Source organism: Plectropomus leopardus, chromosome 4 (assembly GCF_008729295.1).
Source record: "Plectropomus leopardus isolate mb chromosome 4, YSFRI_Pleo_2.0, whole genome shotgun sequence".
Classification (NCBI taxonomy): domain Eukaryota; kingdom Metazoa; phylum Chordata; class Actinopteri; order Perciformes; family Serranidae; genus Plectropomus; species Plectropomus leopardus.
The window spans coordinates 23,745,242-23,763,092 of NC_056466.1; the positions used below are offsets into that span (position 1 = coordinate 23,745,242).

A 17,851-nucleotide genomic window follows, 5' to 3' on the forward strand; every position below is an offset into this window, starting at 1 on the left:
TCAAAAGTGAATATCAACTTGAAATCATATAAAATTTGTGTGATCAACCATTATGAAGAAGAAGTCCTCCAAATTTAAGAACAAAATTCGTTGTTGGTACAAGGCCCCTTAAATGAAATATAAAGGCGTTTGTTGATCTGGCGGTGCTATCAACAGGATGACACCGCTTGTTGGTGCCTTTCAAAAATGTTACATATCACTGTTGAATTGATTATGCCATTAAGATTTATTAGGTTTAGGTTAGGTTAACTTCTTTGTTAAGGTTTGGTTACCTTCATGGTTAATACTTTAAGATTAGGGAACAACTGAATAAAACGGATATCTCTTGTGTTCAAGTCCTTTTTTTTTGTTAACCCATACATTCACCCTGACCTATTTGCTGACCTGGTTGCTCTTTAATACTTTAACTTAACCTCCTCCTGCTCCAGACATAATTACTATAGATGCTAGAGGGTTTTGTCACTCGAATGTAAACAAGTGTCGATTTAGGAGTTATTATTGATCTCAATATGAATGTTTTGTTACTTGCCCGATAACATAATTACATTTTTTTAAAAATAAAGGAAGTCAGATGTTTGTCTCAAAATGTATTTGTGCATGTTATTCCATAACTGCTGATTGTATGAGTAGGCATTTATTTGCCAACAGGCCAGGCATAACAACTTAATAAGTGGATAGTTTTTCTCTAACTTGGTTTTGAAATCTCTCTGCCCCCTAATGGTCAGGAAACACTTAAAGTAGCTTTAAATTGATGAAATATACAGATGAACACATTTTTTGACAGATGAAATGCAGACATGCAAAGCAGATTTTATTGCATATGACTTTATTGAAAAAGGGCTTGAGTATCATAGCTAAAATACTGTCTCTTGTTCTACAAACAGTGACAATACAGATAATAATACTCTAATACATCTCACGTATATGAAGGATATGTGTCAGAAGCTGCCTCAAAAGAAATACTTCACATTGTCTCCGGGTCCAAAGTAGGACACAGGCACCCACTTTGATTGATTATCAACCCACTAATGACGATAAATGTGAACCTGAATGTATGTTTGGTCCAAATAATACCCACAAAAACAATCTGTAAAAGCTCAACGATAAACGAGTCTACAGTATGTAACTGTCTGACACAACTTAATCACATGAAATATTCTCTGCAGTGGCAGTTGAGTAATAGTGGTGCTAACACTGCAAGGGTTAATGTTTCTGCAGGGGTCACAACACTAAACATTAAAACACTTAATATCTAAATAATAAAACTAATGACCTGTAATTACATATTTATCTCATTAACACAATCAGTAATAGAAAAAGGTTGTTAACGTAATGCAGTATCCTTTTGTTGTTATTGGGATAATTATCATATTAAACATCATAGAAAGTTGGAAGTAATCACATTTTCTCTCGAGATGTAACTCTAGTAGTTAATACACTAATGTGCATGGATCATGGTTTTGTAATGGATGAAATGAGACTATCAGTGCATAAGGGAAACTGGGACATTTTTTATCTTATTTAGCAATGTGTTCAAACAAATGAGTACAATAATATAAAATGAAAGTCCATTAACGTCTATTACATTAATGGTAAATGAATTACACGTATGATTATTGCACCATTAGCTGCATATATGCGTATTACCTGTGATCAGGCACTTAGCAAACAGACCGCATAAAACAAAACAAAAACCGTAGCGATGACCACAACCAACATGACTTCCACTACAGTTTTAGCGGAAAAAAATGTGTGGCATGGCAGCAGCTGAGTGAAAGTGAAAAGAAAGCCCATGGGGTGCTGGGAGTGTCCAGATTAAAAGCACATGTTGGCCGCTTGGATCTCAACTCAAAGGTTTGGTTCTTTTTTGGCTCAGTGACTCTATTGACACATCGTATATCAACCTCAGTAAAATTGTAAAAAATTGAATTAAGTGTTCGACGGGGACGACTGGTGGGGTGAATAGTTTCCCGAGGCATGTAACACAATGACAGTGGCTTTTGTTTTCAATCACTGTGTGTTGAATTTAACAGATTTATTCAGTTTACTGCTGTAACATCTCAGATTGGTCGGTAAGGAAACAGTGCAGACAGAACAGCAAACCAGTGGACAGCATTTGATTTGTTTTGGCTGTTGTTTTTTTATCCACATTTTTTAAAAAAGATGACAAAATAGTATTTTAACATTGCATACTGTGTAATAACAAACCTTTACATACATGTGAAATATGGCATGAAACCTTAAAAATGAAGCTAAATACTGTTTCTTGCATTTTATGGTTTAGTCTTCATTTAGTAGCTACTGCCTACTGTACATTGCATTAAAAAGCATTTAGTAAGATTATACACAATATAAAAATAAAACAATTACATTTAAAAGACACATCTGATAATAAAGTGGCTCAAATATATATAAAAAAGAAACTTTCTGTTTGCCACCACGAACATTCCCTTTGTTACATTTCTCATTCAGCTGTTTTACGTGACAATTTATTAGCTTTTCATTCCTACCAAGGACAGGTGTTGGTATGAAAATACTGCAGTTGAATTGTCATGATATACATTTACCCATAATCCCTTTGACGAGAAGTAAATTAAAAAGAATTATGATGATCTTCTTCTTTCTTCTAACAATAAATGACATATAAAGTCATGCTTTTTGAGGTTCACAGGTTTCTTCACGTTGCATGTTTGGTCTCTGTTTACTGATATGTTCAAAAACAAAAAAAGCTGCATTGATAAGTGTTTCATTTCTTTATAGTATTTATCAGTACAGTATGGCCTTCGCATAACATCAGCTTTCCATTTCATTTTCCACATCAGACTAATATTAACAGCGCTTTAAATATTTTGTGACTGGTAAAAAACATAATTGTGTGTTATATAAAACTTAGAGATCACAACATCCAACCTTAAATCTTGCATAAAATAAACAGTGAAGTATAATTATGTCAATGGCTTTGACCCCTTAACTTGAATATATAGCACCACAACATCAGTACTTGCGTCTTTGCAGTGTGTGTGAACTTCCATCTCTTTTGTTTCTGATGATGAAGCTTGAAGACAATTAAAGATATAGTTCTGACATCGTCTGCCCTGATTGGTCACTGCATGTGAAGGCTTAACCCCATTGGCCAGCCTTTGTTACTGCCCCACAGCCCCTCGGGCATGAAGTAAAGCCACTTTGACGTCAAATTAGAGGAAACTTTTACATATAAGTCAGTAACGTCTTTATCCACAGTAATTTTTTAATCTACTAAAAAATATATTTATATATTAAAAAATAAAAATACAAATACTTTGAAAAACTTGTTGCCACTCCTTTAATGCTGCGATCAGATGGAATCGGGCAGAAGGAGAGCATCAGATAAACAAAAAAGTACACCGATGGAATGGCAAGACAGTAAATTGAAACATGCATGATGTAGTAATTTCCAGTAATTGTCCAGATTACCCCAGTTTTTACCTTCTGGTAAGGAGTTATGTAACATCCCGTTGTAAATTCTGTCACAGAAGACACCAAAAAGTATATTAACTTTGAAAGGCAGTGCTGTCTGTTGTTGCTGGTATTCTCTGCCTGCCTCACCTAATTTTACCGTCATGCTCTCGTCCACTAAAATGATGGTTTACCATCTACTGCCTCCCAGATTCCACGTTAACGCAGCATAAGTGGTGATATTACTGTGAAAAAAAGTGGCATGGGTGAACTGACCTTTGTAGTTTGTGAGTTCTGCATTTCTTCTGCTTGCAAAACTACATTTAGCACATTTAACTATAATTCCACCAAGGAGGCAGATGTGAATATTTCTTCTGATGTGACATGAAAGTGGCATTACCCACAAACCCTTTGCGTGAGACAGAAAGCTCTTATTGATCCTCTCTGGCTGTGTGAAGTGAGAAAATACTATTTCCAGGCACACGATCAGAGTTAGTTTATATGTTGCACATTCAAACACACACTCTCTCGTGCACAGTGCTCACACACATACATCTGACATTTACATGTGTCCTGTCATTCAAAGGTATAATTGCACTTGCTGTTAACATGCAGAGTTGGAGGTGACTGCGTGGTTGTCCGGGGGGATCGGTGGCGGTGCAGGGGACGGCACAGTCTGGCGGTGAAGTGCTGGTTCTGCAAGCAGTCCAGAGAGGTGGACAGGTACATACAGCATGTTTACATACATCCATAGCAGTGACAGGGAGGTATACAGGTTAGACCCGAGGATGCCAGGCCTGACGACATACAGGTCTTCCCTTGGGTTTAGTTTTTCTTGTTACTGCGTCTTCGAGATTTCTTCACCCTGGAGAGAAACACAGAAAGATCAGTTAGTGTGAAAAGAGAAGAAGGTCATTGTTTCTTTTCTTTTTGCTGGACCAGATGGGAAATTCTATATGGTGACTTATTCACTGAAGATGTTGTCATGAAATCAAATCACATATAATGATGAATTACAAACAGGATGTCCTGCAGTTTTAACCCTGACCTTTAACCCTTAAAAACCAACAAATGTCATAGACGACAGTTAGTCTTACCAAGTACTAATGTTTAAATAATTAACTCTTGTGGTCCTAATATTTCGACTCATTGCCTCAATCTGTTTGGATTCACCAAAGTCATACAGTAATACAAACAGATCGAAACAGATGTAGGCCGAAAACTCTCGTGTTCTGCAAAGTTAAACTACTGTTTTTGTCAGAGGAGTCTGGTGACTTTTAAGAGAGCAATATACCAACTTTAGTTCTCTGTCTAAAAGGGCTGTCTGACAGCAAGGTAAAGTGGTGAAAATATCTAAATATAGCTAACACTTAAACTATATATTATATATATATATATATATATATATATATATATATATATATATATATATTGGTGGCTAAAGTACGTCTTGGTGCTGGTTGCACGGATGCTCTCGCTCTCTAGATTGGAGGTGTAAGAAAGTGTGCACTAATGTATTAGCGCGCTAGCTCTCATGCCAATATTTGGTGAGTTTCTTTCTATTGAATCTAATTTAATCAAGTTTTAATGCTCCTATTAATGCACAAGGATGTGACCAATATGCAAATGAGCATATGAGGTAAATGATCAGCTTCTAGTCACCTCTGGAGCTTGTGCCAGCTACTTTGACTGCAGTGAAAAGCACTGCTGTCCACAGCAGCACATTGCTTAGCTTGCACCAGCGGCACAAGCGGTGTCCCCAAACTGGGAGCATGCCAGCTGCCACCTACTCTATATAATACACTGATGTGGGTAAGTCCCTCATACAACCCCACTTAAAAAAATCCAAACTATCCCTTTCACTCCCCATTCTCCTCCCTATGACTCCCATGCAGTACATAAATTTAGCGCTTCCTCTACTAGAGAAATGTTGTCAGGGTACATAATCCAGGCAGCGATAATGATTTCTTTCAAAAAAGTTATTAGAAAAATAAAAAGGAGGCATATGAATACAATTTTATATGAGACAGGGTCAGAACTGCGGTCTTTTTTCAGCCGAGGAGATGAAACATGCTGTTTGCAGCAGAGCGGTCAGGGACATGTAGGGGCCTCAGGTGTTAGCAAACAGTTTTGATAGGTGAACATCAGAGCATAGAAGTGTGATTTATATGTAACTGTAACTGAACATGAAAGAGGGTGATGCTGACAAAGAGCAGCCATGCTGTAAAAAAAAAAGTTTCCTCCTTTAAAATGAGAAGAACTCAAGTTGTGATTTTCTTTTATGTGACAGCAGACTGCATTTCTACACAGCCCCCACACACGCAAGCACACATGCCCGCACGCGCGCACAAGCAGACTGTGTGTTCTTGGAAAATGAACAGGTTTAAAAGTTACTCTCACTCCATTCATTCATGACTTCTATCATGATCACTGCAACCACACAGTTCTAACGCTGAAATCTTTAGTGCAGTTTTGGTGATTTTCACATTTGCCGTGTGTAACACTCCATTGAATAAGCTCAAATTGCCTTGTGGAAAAGCTTAAAATGATGCTGCTTCTCAGCTGACATGCTGCCTACCTTTTGCTCAAAGTTAAGATGAGTAATATAAACTCCACTCTACATACAGTAAGTGCAGTACCACATGTCAGCTTCAATAATCTACAACTCTTAGGATGAGACTTAATTTTCTAAGCACTTCTGTATTCACAAAGGTTCTTTACTAATACAATAAAACAATATCTTGTAAATCCTCAGAAATGACTTTATTGTTTGTTTTCACATTGTGCTTCAGGTGTTTATGGTGTTTTAAGAAGCAGACATGCAGCCTGGCGATAATCACCACCAGACGTATTGGGAACATTTTTTTATGAGGAATGCACACATTTTAACTGCAAAGCTCATTAAAAACTGACTGAGCTGCTGCATTTTTTTACTATGAATAGTTTTTACCCACAATGCTGCTCCCCAACCGGGACAACTTTGTCGCTGGGGTGCAATTAGTGATGATAATTATGTGGAAAATGCTTCTTAGGGATAAAAAAGTCATGTTAAAAAAAAATTATAAACACAGAATTTGGTGTATTTACTGTGAGAGCTGAGACATTAAAAATAATGAACATTTGATTCTTCTGAAGTCACAGCAACACACTTATTATGAGAAAAGGAAGCAGAGACACCAGTGGCAGATTTATCACTTTTCTTTCTTGTTGCTAATAATTTCACAGATAATAACTCAGCTGCTTACATCAACCATGTCAGCAATTTCAGAGAGTAACTGTCGGCAGGAAACTGAGAAATGGTCATTTGTAACAGTGGTTTATTTCTTCTTTGTGGGCTCTAAACTCGGCAGAAAGACTGCTGTATTTCATTTCTGTCTTTGTCAGCGATGCTTGTGTCTGCACAGTGAGAGTGAAGAGGTTTTTTTTTTCTTACTTGTTAATGGCGTTCTTTAAGTACTGCTGCAGCCACTTGGTCTCTGGGTTGATGCAAACTTCCCTGTTGCTCTTCAGCTTGGCACTGAGGGAGAAAAAAAAGTAGAAATTGATGGATTAGACGGCACATTCTGAGTAGTTCTAATTTTAAAAAAGGAGCGGCAGAGATAGAGAAGAAACAAAGCATTTTTGTCTAATCCAAACTCATGTAATAAATCAGGCTCAAGGACGTGTGGTGCAGAATATTTTCACCCTGGGCTTCCTTGTAGCTGAACATCCGGTGTTGGTATACAGTGCAGAGATTGTATCTATTTTATTAGCTTTGTGGTTAACCAAAGTGTAACTCGACCGCTCAGTAACCTCGAGGAAACTTGACTGACATTTTAATTAACACAGATCCTTAAAGAACGTCATTAAAGTTCCTCACTGGGCTCTGTAGGGCTCCACTTTTAACATTTTCTCTTGAGGACCACACAGGTGGGTTTGCATGTTTAGCTTAGTCATAAAAATGTGTAAAATAAACTGTGATTATTATAACAAAACTTAACTGCATATATTTAAAATGATTGCATTTTTTTAAAGAGCAGGGGTTTTCAAAATCTGACATCATAGGCGCCCCTCAGACTAAATTAAGGCAAATAAAAACTGCCATTCCCAAAATGCTTTGGGAGATGTAAACACAAGAGTAAGCACTGTGATGTGTGCTGCAACTTGAGCCCATTTATTTTCAACCTGTATATATTTATATGTTCGCATAATCAAAAAATAATTAAACATTAGTTATAAGCAGTATGCAATGCACTAATGGTTATACAGGCAACAATCACTGGATTACTTTGCTATTGAAGAAAACTTAAAATGTGTTGATTCTCAGGCTGGACTAAAAAAAAAAGCAGCTTTTCCTATTATTTCTGAATGTATTTATGGATGTTTATTCGTGCTGGGCACTGAAAATAATTCTTAGTCAGTGTAAGTCTCACTGAATCTAAAATTTGTTTTACATGTCTGTGTTTTGGTTTTCTTTTACAAAATTAAAGATTTTCACACTATAACTTGATACAAAAAAGGCACAAATGACCCATAAAAATCACCAGAATTCAGGAAATTAAATGTCTGATGCTCAGTTTTCTGGTGGAGGATCCCAGCTCCCCCCATTTCATTAATGCCCCCAACCCTCCCCCTTTAAAAACAAAACCTACACCCTTGAAGTATGAATTTTGACACAAATTGCTGTGCTGAGGGTATTAATTGTCTTTCACCTCACACGATATCGTTGTCACTCACGATGTCTCTCCCTCTGTGTGTCTCATAGTTTAAGAACTTCTGTTCCAAAAAATACTGTAAGCTGATTTTCCACCTTTCACAGAGCCAGGAGTCTCAGTTCATGAGAGTACCTCATGAATCAACTTGTTGAAACTTGGAACTAGCTTTTATAGATGTGATCCATCACAACAAACTATCCGTCACCTTTAATCTTTCCATTATGGCTGTGTAGGAACATTTTAAAACCTTCTTTGATTGTCCCAACCTCCAACAGTTGGTAGAAATCTGATGTAAATGAACCACGACTGAGCACAAAGTCAAAACATAAACATCAAAACGAGCAAGCATGTTTGGAGAGGAATAATGTGGCTGTTGTTATTTCTTGCTTTTAATGGTTGCTGGCCAGAAGTGTCAGATGTCAGAGCATCCTTAAAAGCAACGTTATAATGTTATTACGTTACTTACGTTACTACGTTACGTTATTACATTACTGTGTTTGTTACGTTAGTTACTGCTCACAACTAAAAGACCAAACAACAATATATATATAACTGTGATTTAAAATTAAGGTGACAAATCTTCACTATGATGGATTACACCTTTCACAAGCAAGTTTCAACTCTCTGCAAAACGATTAAATGAATGGAAAATAAATGGCTCTCAGCAACAGGGGAAAATTTGCTAAAAAGCCACTGTAGCCTATAATTTGGATAATGGGGGCAGAAATGCACAATACATGCAATTTGCAGTTATAAAACGGAAACACACAAACCACTGGTATGGCCTTTTAAACCTAAATGCGCCGTATGTAACATTTATAATTCCTCAAAGCACCATAAAGATGGTGTATATATTTGAGAGGTGATTGTATAAGTTGAAGAGATAATGCTCTTAAGCTTTTTTTGTGGCTAATAAATCCTAATAATGTTATTTACTTTTTATGAAAACCAACTTCAACAAAAGCTCAACTTAATCTCAAAAACCCCCCAGAACATCTCCCAACACATCCCAGTTAAAACCAGAGGATTACTAACTTCTAACAAAGTGTCACTTTAATGTCAAGACTAAAAGAATCACGCTATTTCTGCTTAATTTAACAAAAGATAAGCATTATTTTAACCAAAAAAGGAACCCAGATTCCTTTGTTAGTGCATATCATAAAATAAAAATACTAGCTCTATTTACAGTTGGACTCTTGTTGAATAAATCTAGGGACCTTGATGTTGAAATGAGCCCTATATGTCAGGACGATATCTGATATGTTTTATGAAGGCTGAGCTCAGAAACACCTCAGCTAAGCCCTAAAAACCTCAGCACATCCTACAACACATTCAGGCTGAAAACCAGAGGATTACTGCACGTAACAGGCTGTCACCCTCCGGCCGGCGGTGAAAAATCACAGCTCTCTGTTTCCACTCAGGGACAGCTGGAGGGGAGGCTCACCCCGCCGATCACACTGAACTGTGTGGCTTGTAAAGCTGTCTCTACGCTGCACACAAAACATCCTAAATTTAGTTTGATGTAGAGTTTGTAGGGAAAACATTTTAGTCAGGCTGATTTAAGTCAAGAGTGAACTTGGCTCCTAATATAGGGATGCATTTCATATCGTTGCAGTCATTATTATAGTACTGGACAGGCCTGTTATTCCTTGTGAGGTGCTTGAAGTGTGTTTAACCTCTTTCTTCATCTAAGACGTGGCCTTTAATATTTTTCAGGCCAAGGACCCCTTAGCGCAAAAAGAGACGGAGCGAGGACCTCCGAGTACGTATACTGTGTAAAACTGAGGTGCATTGATCCTCTGATTATTTTGGGGTCGTCTCTCGTTTGCACTTGGATCAACTGGATTTAAGCTATAAAACATCCAGCAGGCCTATATAGCTTCATTATTTCTGTTGAGTTGGTTTTAAGTTTTACTAACACTTTTAACACTACAAGAAGGTACAAAATAAGATTCCTTTAAGATTAAAATCTTGCAGATACATTTTAGTCATGATTGTATCACAACATTTCTCACTGTGATCTGTGGAGCATTTGTGTTATATATTATTTATCTGTCAATATTACTAATTTTTCAATTCAATTCAACTTTCATTTTTAAACTTCTCTACTTTGACATGGATAAGCTGCGGCAGCAGCATCCTCAGGAAATTTTGGATCGGGTGGTCAGATGGGACGATTGCAAATTGACTAAAAGCCATAACTTAAAAAATAATGATTTAATTTATTTGATTCACTGACACTGATATACTTTAGCTTATGCATCGACTAATACTGGTACAGTTAACATTTTGAGTTGCGCAACAAACCTGTTAAAATGTTTTATGTATGTCTTAGGTGATTTTTTTCTTTCTCCATAAAAAAGATAAATAAACACCTTTAATTTTAGCCTGTGTAGTTTCACAAATATCACTACCTTTGTGCTAGCTTTAAAGAATGAACACTTTTACAGACAGTTATATCGGCCTAAAACTATTTTTTTGCCGTGGAGGGAGCTGCCACTGTGAATAAGTTGGTAAAAATATATGTAAAACATTTGTTACTCCACATAATTCCTTACTGGGTTAAGTGTAACAACTATCATGTCCAAATCAAAAGACAATTTGACAGGACAGCACGAGTGTAAAAGGGGAAGAGAGAGAGGGGGTGACATGCAGCAAAGGGCCAAACCTGGAATCAAACCTACAGCCGCCGCGGCAAGGACAAAGCCTCTGTACATGGAGTGCCCGCACTACTCACTGAGCCGCCAGGCGCCCCATGTCCTTGTCTTTTTAAACTGTTTATTAAACAAGAAATCTCTCCTGTTACTTTATTATGTTCATTATTATTATTATCTGTTCAGTAGACATGAAACCTTATTGCACATCTTTGCATCCTGGAAGAAGGATCCCTCCTCAGCTGCTCTTTCTGAGGTTTCTATCATTGTTTCCACTGTGAAAGGGTTTTTTGGGGAGAAGTTTTTCCTTGTTTGTCTTAAAACCCTCAGAGGTTATGATATATGTTGTTGGACTTTATAGATCAAATTGAAATTGAAACTGAATTGGAATCACTATTTGTTCAGCCCTTTGGGGCACGCTTTGTGATTAGGTTACAATGAACTTCGACTTGATCCATCTGTAAAGCGCTTTGGGTTGCCTTCCTTTGGGTCTATAAATATATTGGCCTTGCCTTGCCTATAACAGTGAAGCAGAGCTACAAGGATTTCTGAATGATCCCACTTTATGACGAACAGCTCTGTGGCCGCAGAGAGTGCATGTTCCTGTGAGGGATGTCCAGCCTGCTGATGGAGAGCTGAGCTAAATATTTATGAGGGGATTTGTTCTGCTATCAGATTAACTGCTGTGAGAGTGTCAGATCTGTTGGGGGTTATGCAGCGGGGTCTCGCCCCCCTCGAAACATGTGGATCTCACACCTCGGTGGCAAAAGGTCGTGTATGAGAGTTAACAACTGAAGAGGTGTCTCGCCTCACTGTTCCTCTGTCTCCTCCCTCCATCTCTCCATCGCACAGCTCTGCAAATTAAACACATTCCTCTGCGCCTCCTCATTGCTTTCTGATTCAATTTGAACCCCCCCCACCCCTTGTTACCTCTTTAATACGCCACCTCCCATATTTCTCACTCCATTTAGACGCACGCATGCACGCGAGCAAATGGTCCCTAAAGTTAAAAGAGCAGATCAGGAGCATCAATCCAAGCATCAGCTCCAAATCCCTCAAACTAACATGCGAGTCAGGAGGCCAAACAGCTCAGTAACTGGATCCATGTTTGCTTTTCCTCCTGGGATGTCCCCTTCTTCCCCTCCTCTTTTATTTTATTAGGGGTGGCCTGGCTCATCCGCCCAGGAGCTCTCTGCTGTTTTGATGTGTCTCGCTTCATCCTGTTTATCTGTCTGCTTGTCTGGATGACCAACTGAGAAGCGAAACCTTAATTGACTTGGCTGGAATTTGAGGGCCGGAGTTCCACAAGCAGCAGGTAGTAATTACTTCACAGCAAGTTAATACCAACAGCATGCTGGGACGGGTGGGGGGATAGCACGGTGGGACACGGGGTTGAGGGGGGGAGGGGGGACAGAGGGTTTAGTGTTACTGACTTTCTTTCATCTGCATTAATAGAGATATCGGAGCAACTCTGCTGGCTCCTTGTCTCATGACTTCTTGACTCCTTTGGCCGTTTTCTGGAGGAAGGTTAGAGGGAGTTTGTGTCCCGGCCGGAGCGCTGCATGTCCTCTCTGACCTTTTGCCATCCGCTCACCCCTTCACAGTCATTACACCCCCCTCCTTTTCTGGCAGAAGCCCCACAGCCTTTTTAGCCTTTTGGCTGTGAGGGTTCTGCCGTCCCGTTTTCTATAGCGGACAAATGAATGAGGCTTTTTAGTTAATGTGTTCCAGACTACTGACATTATGCTCGATGTTGCCGGGCAGTTTGAGGCGGGAAATAAAAAAAAAAAGTGGTAAGGGACACAGGGGGTCAGCAGAAATACAAAGGTAATCACTCTGACCTTTAATTATTGCTTCCTTTGCAAAACATAAACGCCCCCCCCAGCTCCGGCCGTTACTGCTTTCCTCTTTCTGAGAGGATCGTGTTGTTTTAAACTCGGGCCTCTCATTAGGGAAGAATAGAAGGATATTAACATCACTCTTCACACTTCCACTCTCAAACTATCTCAACTGAGTTTAGTCAAGTGGTTTACTATTCCATTTTTATTTAACAAACCAAATAATGGTGAAAAGTGAGGGAATTAAATAGTAAAAAAGTAAATACATTTAAAAAAGATAATGTAGCACCATGCATGTTACAAAGATTAGCTGTCATGTGACAAAAACCTAAAAATTGTGGTTTTAGAAAATAAAAACGTAATAAAAGTCATGTTTTTGTTTTTCCACTAAGCAATTTGGGGTAGTTAGGTTTTTATTTCCACTTTTGGTTTTGTTAGGGCAATATCAGCAACTCTTATTTTAAGACTCGTCTTTTGATTATATTTCTGCCTTTCAGTTGAACATCACCCATAAGCCATTTTCCTTTATAGTTTGCTTCACATTTTTGTCTGTATCACTTATCCTAACTCCTTTGTTAATAAATAACTTTGCATCACCAAAAAAATCTGGTTTTATGTCGCGTCCCTTTTCCTTTAGGAGCTTGGCTGTAACAGAAGGCTATTTTTTCAATGTCTTTGAGTATAAAAATTAAGAATAAAAAATATATCAGCACAATAACCGGTATTTTAGGAGGCAGAAGCTCGAAAAAAGGGTCATTGGTAAAGGCAGACTGAGGTGAATGTGAGTGGAAATATCTCCTTATTTTGAAGATTGCAAATAATCAAAATTGAATAAAATCAACAGAATGGTTTGATAGTGTGCAATCGGCAGATAATCAGCTTTGATGGCTTAATTACTTATTTCAGTGCATTTTGAAGTGCAACTGTTGATTATTAATACTTGCAGGTCTTTAATCTTTTGTCATACTGTACGATGTATGTGTGCATATGTGTGACCGTTTAGTTTTTCACGGTTATTTATTAAAATTAAAATTCAGATTCTTGTTCTGTGTTTATTTTTTATTCTAATAATGTATTAGTTAGTGTCAAAAGACCCAGGGCTATCATGACATGATTTCATATAAGTAGATCTAATTTAATTCATTTTAATGAGATTAACCATAATTATATTTCTATGACTGCAGGATCTCAGTAGCAAACGTGAATAAGTGTTTTATATATCCCTTTAGTATTTCTTTAAGATCTTTCACATTCTTCATTTTGCACATCCCCACCTATTCCATTGCACCCACATGCCATTAATCAGCGGTTTCTCTGCATATTACTTTGCAGACATTCAGGGCCGGGCACCACAATCACTCACAACACAGCAGAGACGTCAAACATGATGAGAAGAGCTCAATTTTAGCTGCACTGTTGTAATAAACTGTTTTGTGCAACAAGGTGGAATGACTGTCAGAACGTGACGTTACTTCTCACTCAGGTGGATGAATAAAATCTTATACGTAGGCATAAACATCCACTTAAAACAAAGAATTAAAAGACCATTAAAACTATTTATCGTAGCGTTTAAACTGTGCCTTAACCTTTGGCTTATGGAGAGCTGGCATGGTCTTTGCAGCACATTTGGCAAAGTACCAGAAACTTGACTTCGCTATTTTGACTCTGACCAACACAGCTACTAAAATGAACATAAATACACCAGCATCTGAAAGACTTAACTTAAACGAGCCACATAATTGACCGAAACCTTCAAATGATCATCAAACGTTCACATCAGGAAATACCTTTCTTTAAGTTAAGCACCGCAGTAATTTTACACTCATTCACTTACATGACTTGGAAGGGGCAGTTGGGTGTGTGGAGGAATTTGAGCTCTTTGATGGCGCGCTGAGGAACCGTGTTGAGGGTGGAACGACACCAGCACCGCTCAACCAGACTGATGGGCTTTGCTGCAAACACATAACAAGGAAAATTGCAAATCAGAATTACCATAAAGAAAAAAAAAGTGACAAAAAAAATAAATAAATTCTGCAGTAAAAACAAATAGATTAAATTGTTATGACACTTACTGTTCAGCTCAGTTACAAAAGCAGTTTTATAACATTAACTTAAATAATTCACTTGATTATCAAACTCACACACACACACACACACACACACACACACACACACACACTGAATCACTATTTAAAATTTATGTACAAACTGTGCAACAAAGTGTGGCAGAGCACTTCAAGATAATACTGTTGATTTAACAAAGAAAATGTATTTTGATCCAAAGGTTTTGATCTTATTTTGGAATTTTAGACTTTTCAAATGCAAATGTATTTTTTCTCTCTGTAGTTCATGCATAATTAACTTAATACTTGAACAATTATACTGTTCAGAAGTAGGTAAAGCGGCTGCGACATGTTATTTTCTATTCAACGGTTTAAATATTTCATTTTTTACAGGGGTCAAGGGGTCGTTTTGGATCATATGAGGATTAAAATATTAACATCAACTTAAATGAATAAGCCAAATTCAAACACAGTAGCGTCTACCTAATTTCAGGCATGATTGAAAGTATCACTTCCCTCATGCGACAAATTAAAAGCATGTTTAATCTACTGTAACGAGCCTTTACAAAGCATGGGACCGTGTGAGTTTACCTGCCACTGCTCTGAACAACATGTTCATTAAAAAGAGATTAACCCTGTTCTGACCATTCACACTCACACATACACAGAATTTCAGCTTTTCACTCCCCCAGCATTCAATCCAGCCACTCTGATAAAGAAGGGTCCTCCACATTCAATTTTCCAATATTTGCCCCTTTTATGTAAGACCACTCTTTGGCTCAGACGCCATCAACAGCCTCAGAGGAAATCACCTCAAGTACATTCTTAAAATGATTACAAATCACCCCCGCTCCTCCATGGAGGCTTGTGGGGGCCCAGAGGACCACAGACGCACAAGAATAACTCCAAGTACACCCAATTACAAACTTTTAGATTGTGAAGATTGTAGCTTTGATTTCCCTTTTTGAGTTTACAGATTTCCCAAAGAAATAATGATGGTAATGTAAAAATGTCAGTGAAAGGATGAAAAGAAACTCCCTGTAATAAAACTCTGAATTAAAAATCCATCTCAAAAGCCTTGATGCTCTACAGTTCTTTTGATTACATGCAAATGGTTTAAAAGGAAAACTGCTTGCGTGTGAGTCACAAAATTATTTCAAAAGTTCACAGAGCAGATGTTAATTTTGCAACCCCTCAGTCTTTGTATAGGCCATTTCCTGCCCTCATGAGCACAAACTCACAAAATCAAGTGCACCATGTGTAAAAACAGACCTTTGTTTTAACATTTTCCCATTGACATGCAGGTCTAAAATGCAACACCAAATGTGCTGCCACAAATGGCTAAATCCTCAGTAATATCAGCCTAATGACTCACACCCATTCAGGGTCTTTTCTCATGCAAACTAAGGGATCATTATGCAGCACCGGGGCAAGAAGCGAGCATCCACTGCTATCACCGCCGCATTGTTTATCCCTAATTAGAAACTAATTAAAAGAAAGCAAAGTGAAAAGATAAATACACACTTTAGACCTGACTCTTTAATATGCAATGAGGGGTCTCACTGTGAGCCGAAACAGCAAGCTTAACATAACGCAGACCAGGCGACTTAACACCCCAGTTGTCTCCTACCAAGGTTAACATGTGGGAGATTAATGTGAGGTCACTGGAAACCGCACTCCTCCTGTGGTACGTTAGGGGTTTTTGTCCAAAATACTGAAATTACTGGAAAATTTGCAACCTCATGTATTGCTTATTAAAAAAGATATTAATCCCCTTAAATGTTACAAAAACTTGCTGCAGCAGAAATATTCATTATTAAGTGCAGTCAATATGCTGTAATTCAACTTTCTGTTCCACCAATAAAGGGCTCCAATTGACAGGTATTTTAGTTATAAAGTAATCTGCTGATTATATCCTCAATAAATCATTTTACAAAATAAAATGTCACAACTCAGAATTTTCTTAAAGCCTAAATTGACATCCTCAATATGCTTATATATTGCTACTAATAGTCTAAAATCCAAAGCTGTTCAATTTGCTCACCAGCAAAAAAGAAAAAAAAGAAGAAGAAAAATCATCTTTCAAAAGGCAAAATAAGCAGGGCTTAGTCCATCAGTTGATTCTCAAAACAGTTTAATAATGTCAAAATTTAAAAATTATTTGATCAATCGTCTAATCTTTTTAGCTCCTTAGCCAATAAAGGTAACTGGTGGATGAATAATATGGGAGTAAATGTCTACTTTCTTATAACTATTTTTCCATGCAATGTAATAAAACAAAACCAGAACAGTGTATTAAGTTGATTTTACCAGCCATAAGTGCAACAACAGATTTTGTTTTAAAAAAGGTATCTTTCTATCTGACAACAAATGAAACACATCAACCATCCAACAAAAATCAAAATTCAGGCAAATAAAAATTGACAGAGATCCAACAATGTCAGAAGTTGAGCTCTGATCATTTTAAACGGTAACTGAGATGTCAGACACTTTGATTTTACATATAGGTATAGACTGTAAGAGTATAGACTGAATCCAGAACTTTTTGAAAAGTTCCTTCACAACCAAAATCAAAATAATCCAAATGATAAAAGCCTCAATATACAGACTACATGGATCTTAATCCCCTCCTCCTCTCTGAGACTAAAACATCAGAATGAACAAAATTCCTGCAACCAAAAATCGGTCAAACCTTTAAATAATATGAAACCAACAATCTCTGCACCATTAAAAATTTCCCCCGAGTCTCCGTCCCTCTGCTGGACTCACCGTTGGAGGTTGGTACATGTGTGGCCACGGCCAGCAGAGCCGTCAGCGCCAGCAGTTTGACATCCATGGTGGCGGGCTAACAGGCTGCAGGAGGGCTGCTCTCTCTGCTACAATCCAGGGCGCAACTGTGAGCGCCAGCTTTGCTGTGCACTGTGTTAAGTCTTCAGATGGGAGAGAGAGTGAGGGGGAGGAGGGGGGGGGGGGGGGAGGGGGGGGGAGGGGGTCCCACTTTCTCATGAGGGAGGGGGGTCCCAGCATGAGAGGAGGTGAGAGGAGGGGAGGAGAGGGAGGGAGCAGCAGCGAGTCAGTAGAGACTTCCTCAATTGTAAATGTGTTGGCTGGGTATCAAGGAGAAAGTCTGAGGGGAAATCTCTCTCTTTCTCTCTCCTTTTCCTGTT

The 17,851-nt window shown here is 38.1% G+C and overlaps 1 protein-coding gene across 1 annotated transcript; it reads right to left on the reverse strand.

Moving 5' to 3' along the window:
* Positions 1–3,595: 3,595 nt before the first annotated feature.
* Positions 3,596–17,591, reverse strand: cxcl12b (chemokine (C-X-C motif) ligand 12b (stromal cell-derived factor 1)). The gene is made up of 4 exons (XM_042485469.1): positions 17,454–17,591; positions 14,456–14,573; positions 6,869–6,952; positions 3,596–4,300 (listed from the first exon to the last, which is right to left on the reverse strand). Exons 1-4 carry the CDS (start codon positions 17,518–17,520, stop codon positions 4,261–4,263), a joined length of 309 nt encoding a protein of 102 aa, XP_042341403.1. The 5' UTR covers positions 17,521–17,591; the 3' UTR covers positions 3,596–4,260.
* Between the last annotated feature and the right edge of the window lie 260 nt (positions 17,592–17,851).

What these genes read in the sequence shown, in the direction of transcription:
- cxcl12b (XM_042485469.1), bottom strand. Translation starts at nt 17,520, where the DNA reads ATGGATGTCAAACTGCTGGCGCTGACGGCTCTGCTGGCCGTGGCCACA. An exon ending in AACTGCCCCTTCCAAGTCAT is followed by an intron (nt 6,953 to 14,455) that starts GTAAGTGAATGA and finishes TTTCTCCCTCAG; the next exon opens with TGCCAAGCTGAAGAGCAACA. An exon ending in TTAAAGAACGCCATTAACAA is followed by an intron (nt 4,301 to 6,868) that starts GTAAGAAAAAAA and finishes GTTTCTCTCCAG; the next exon opens with GGTGAAGAAATCTCGAAGAC.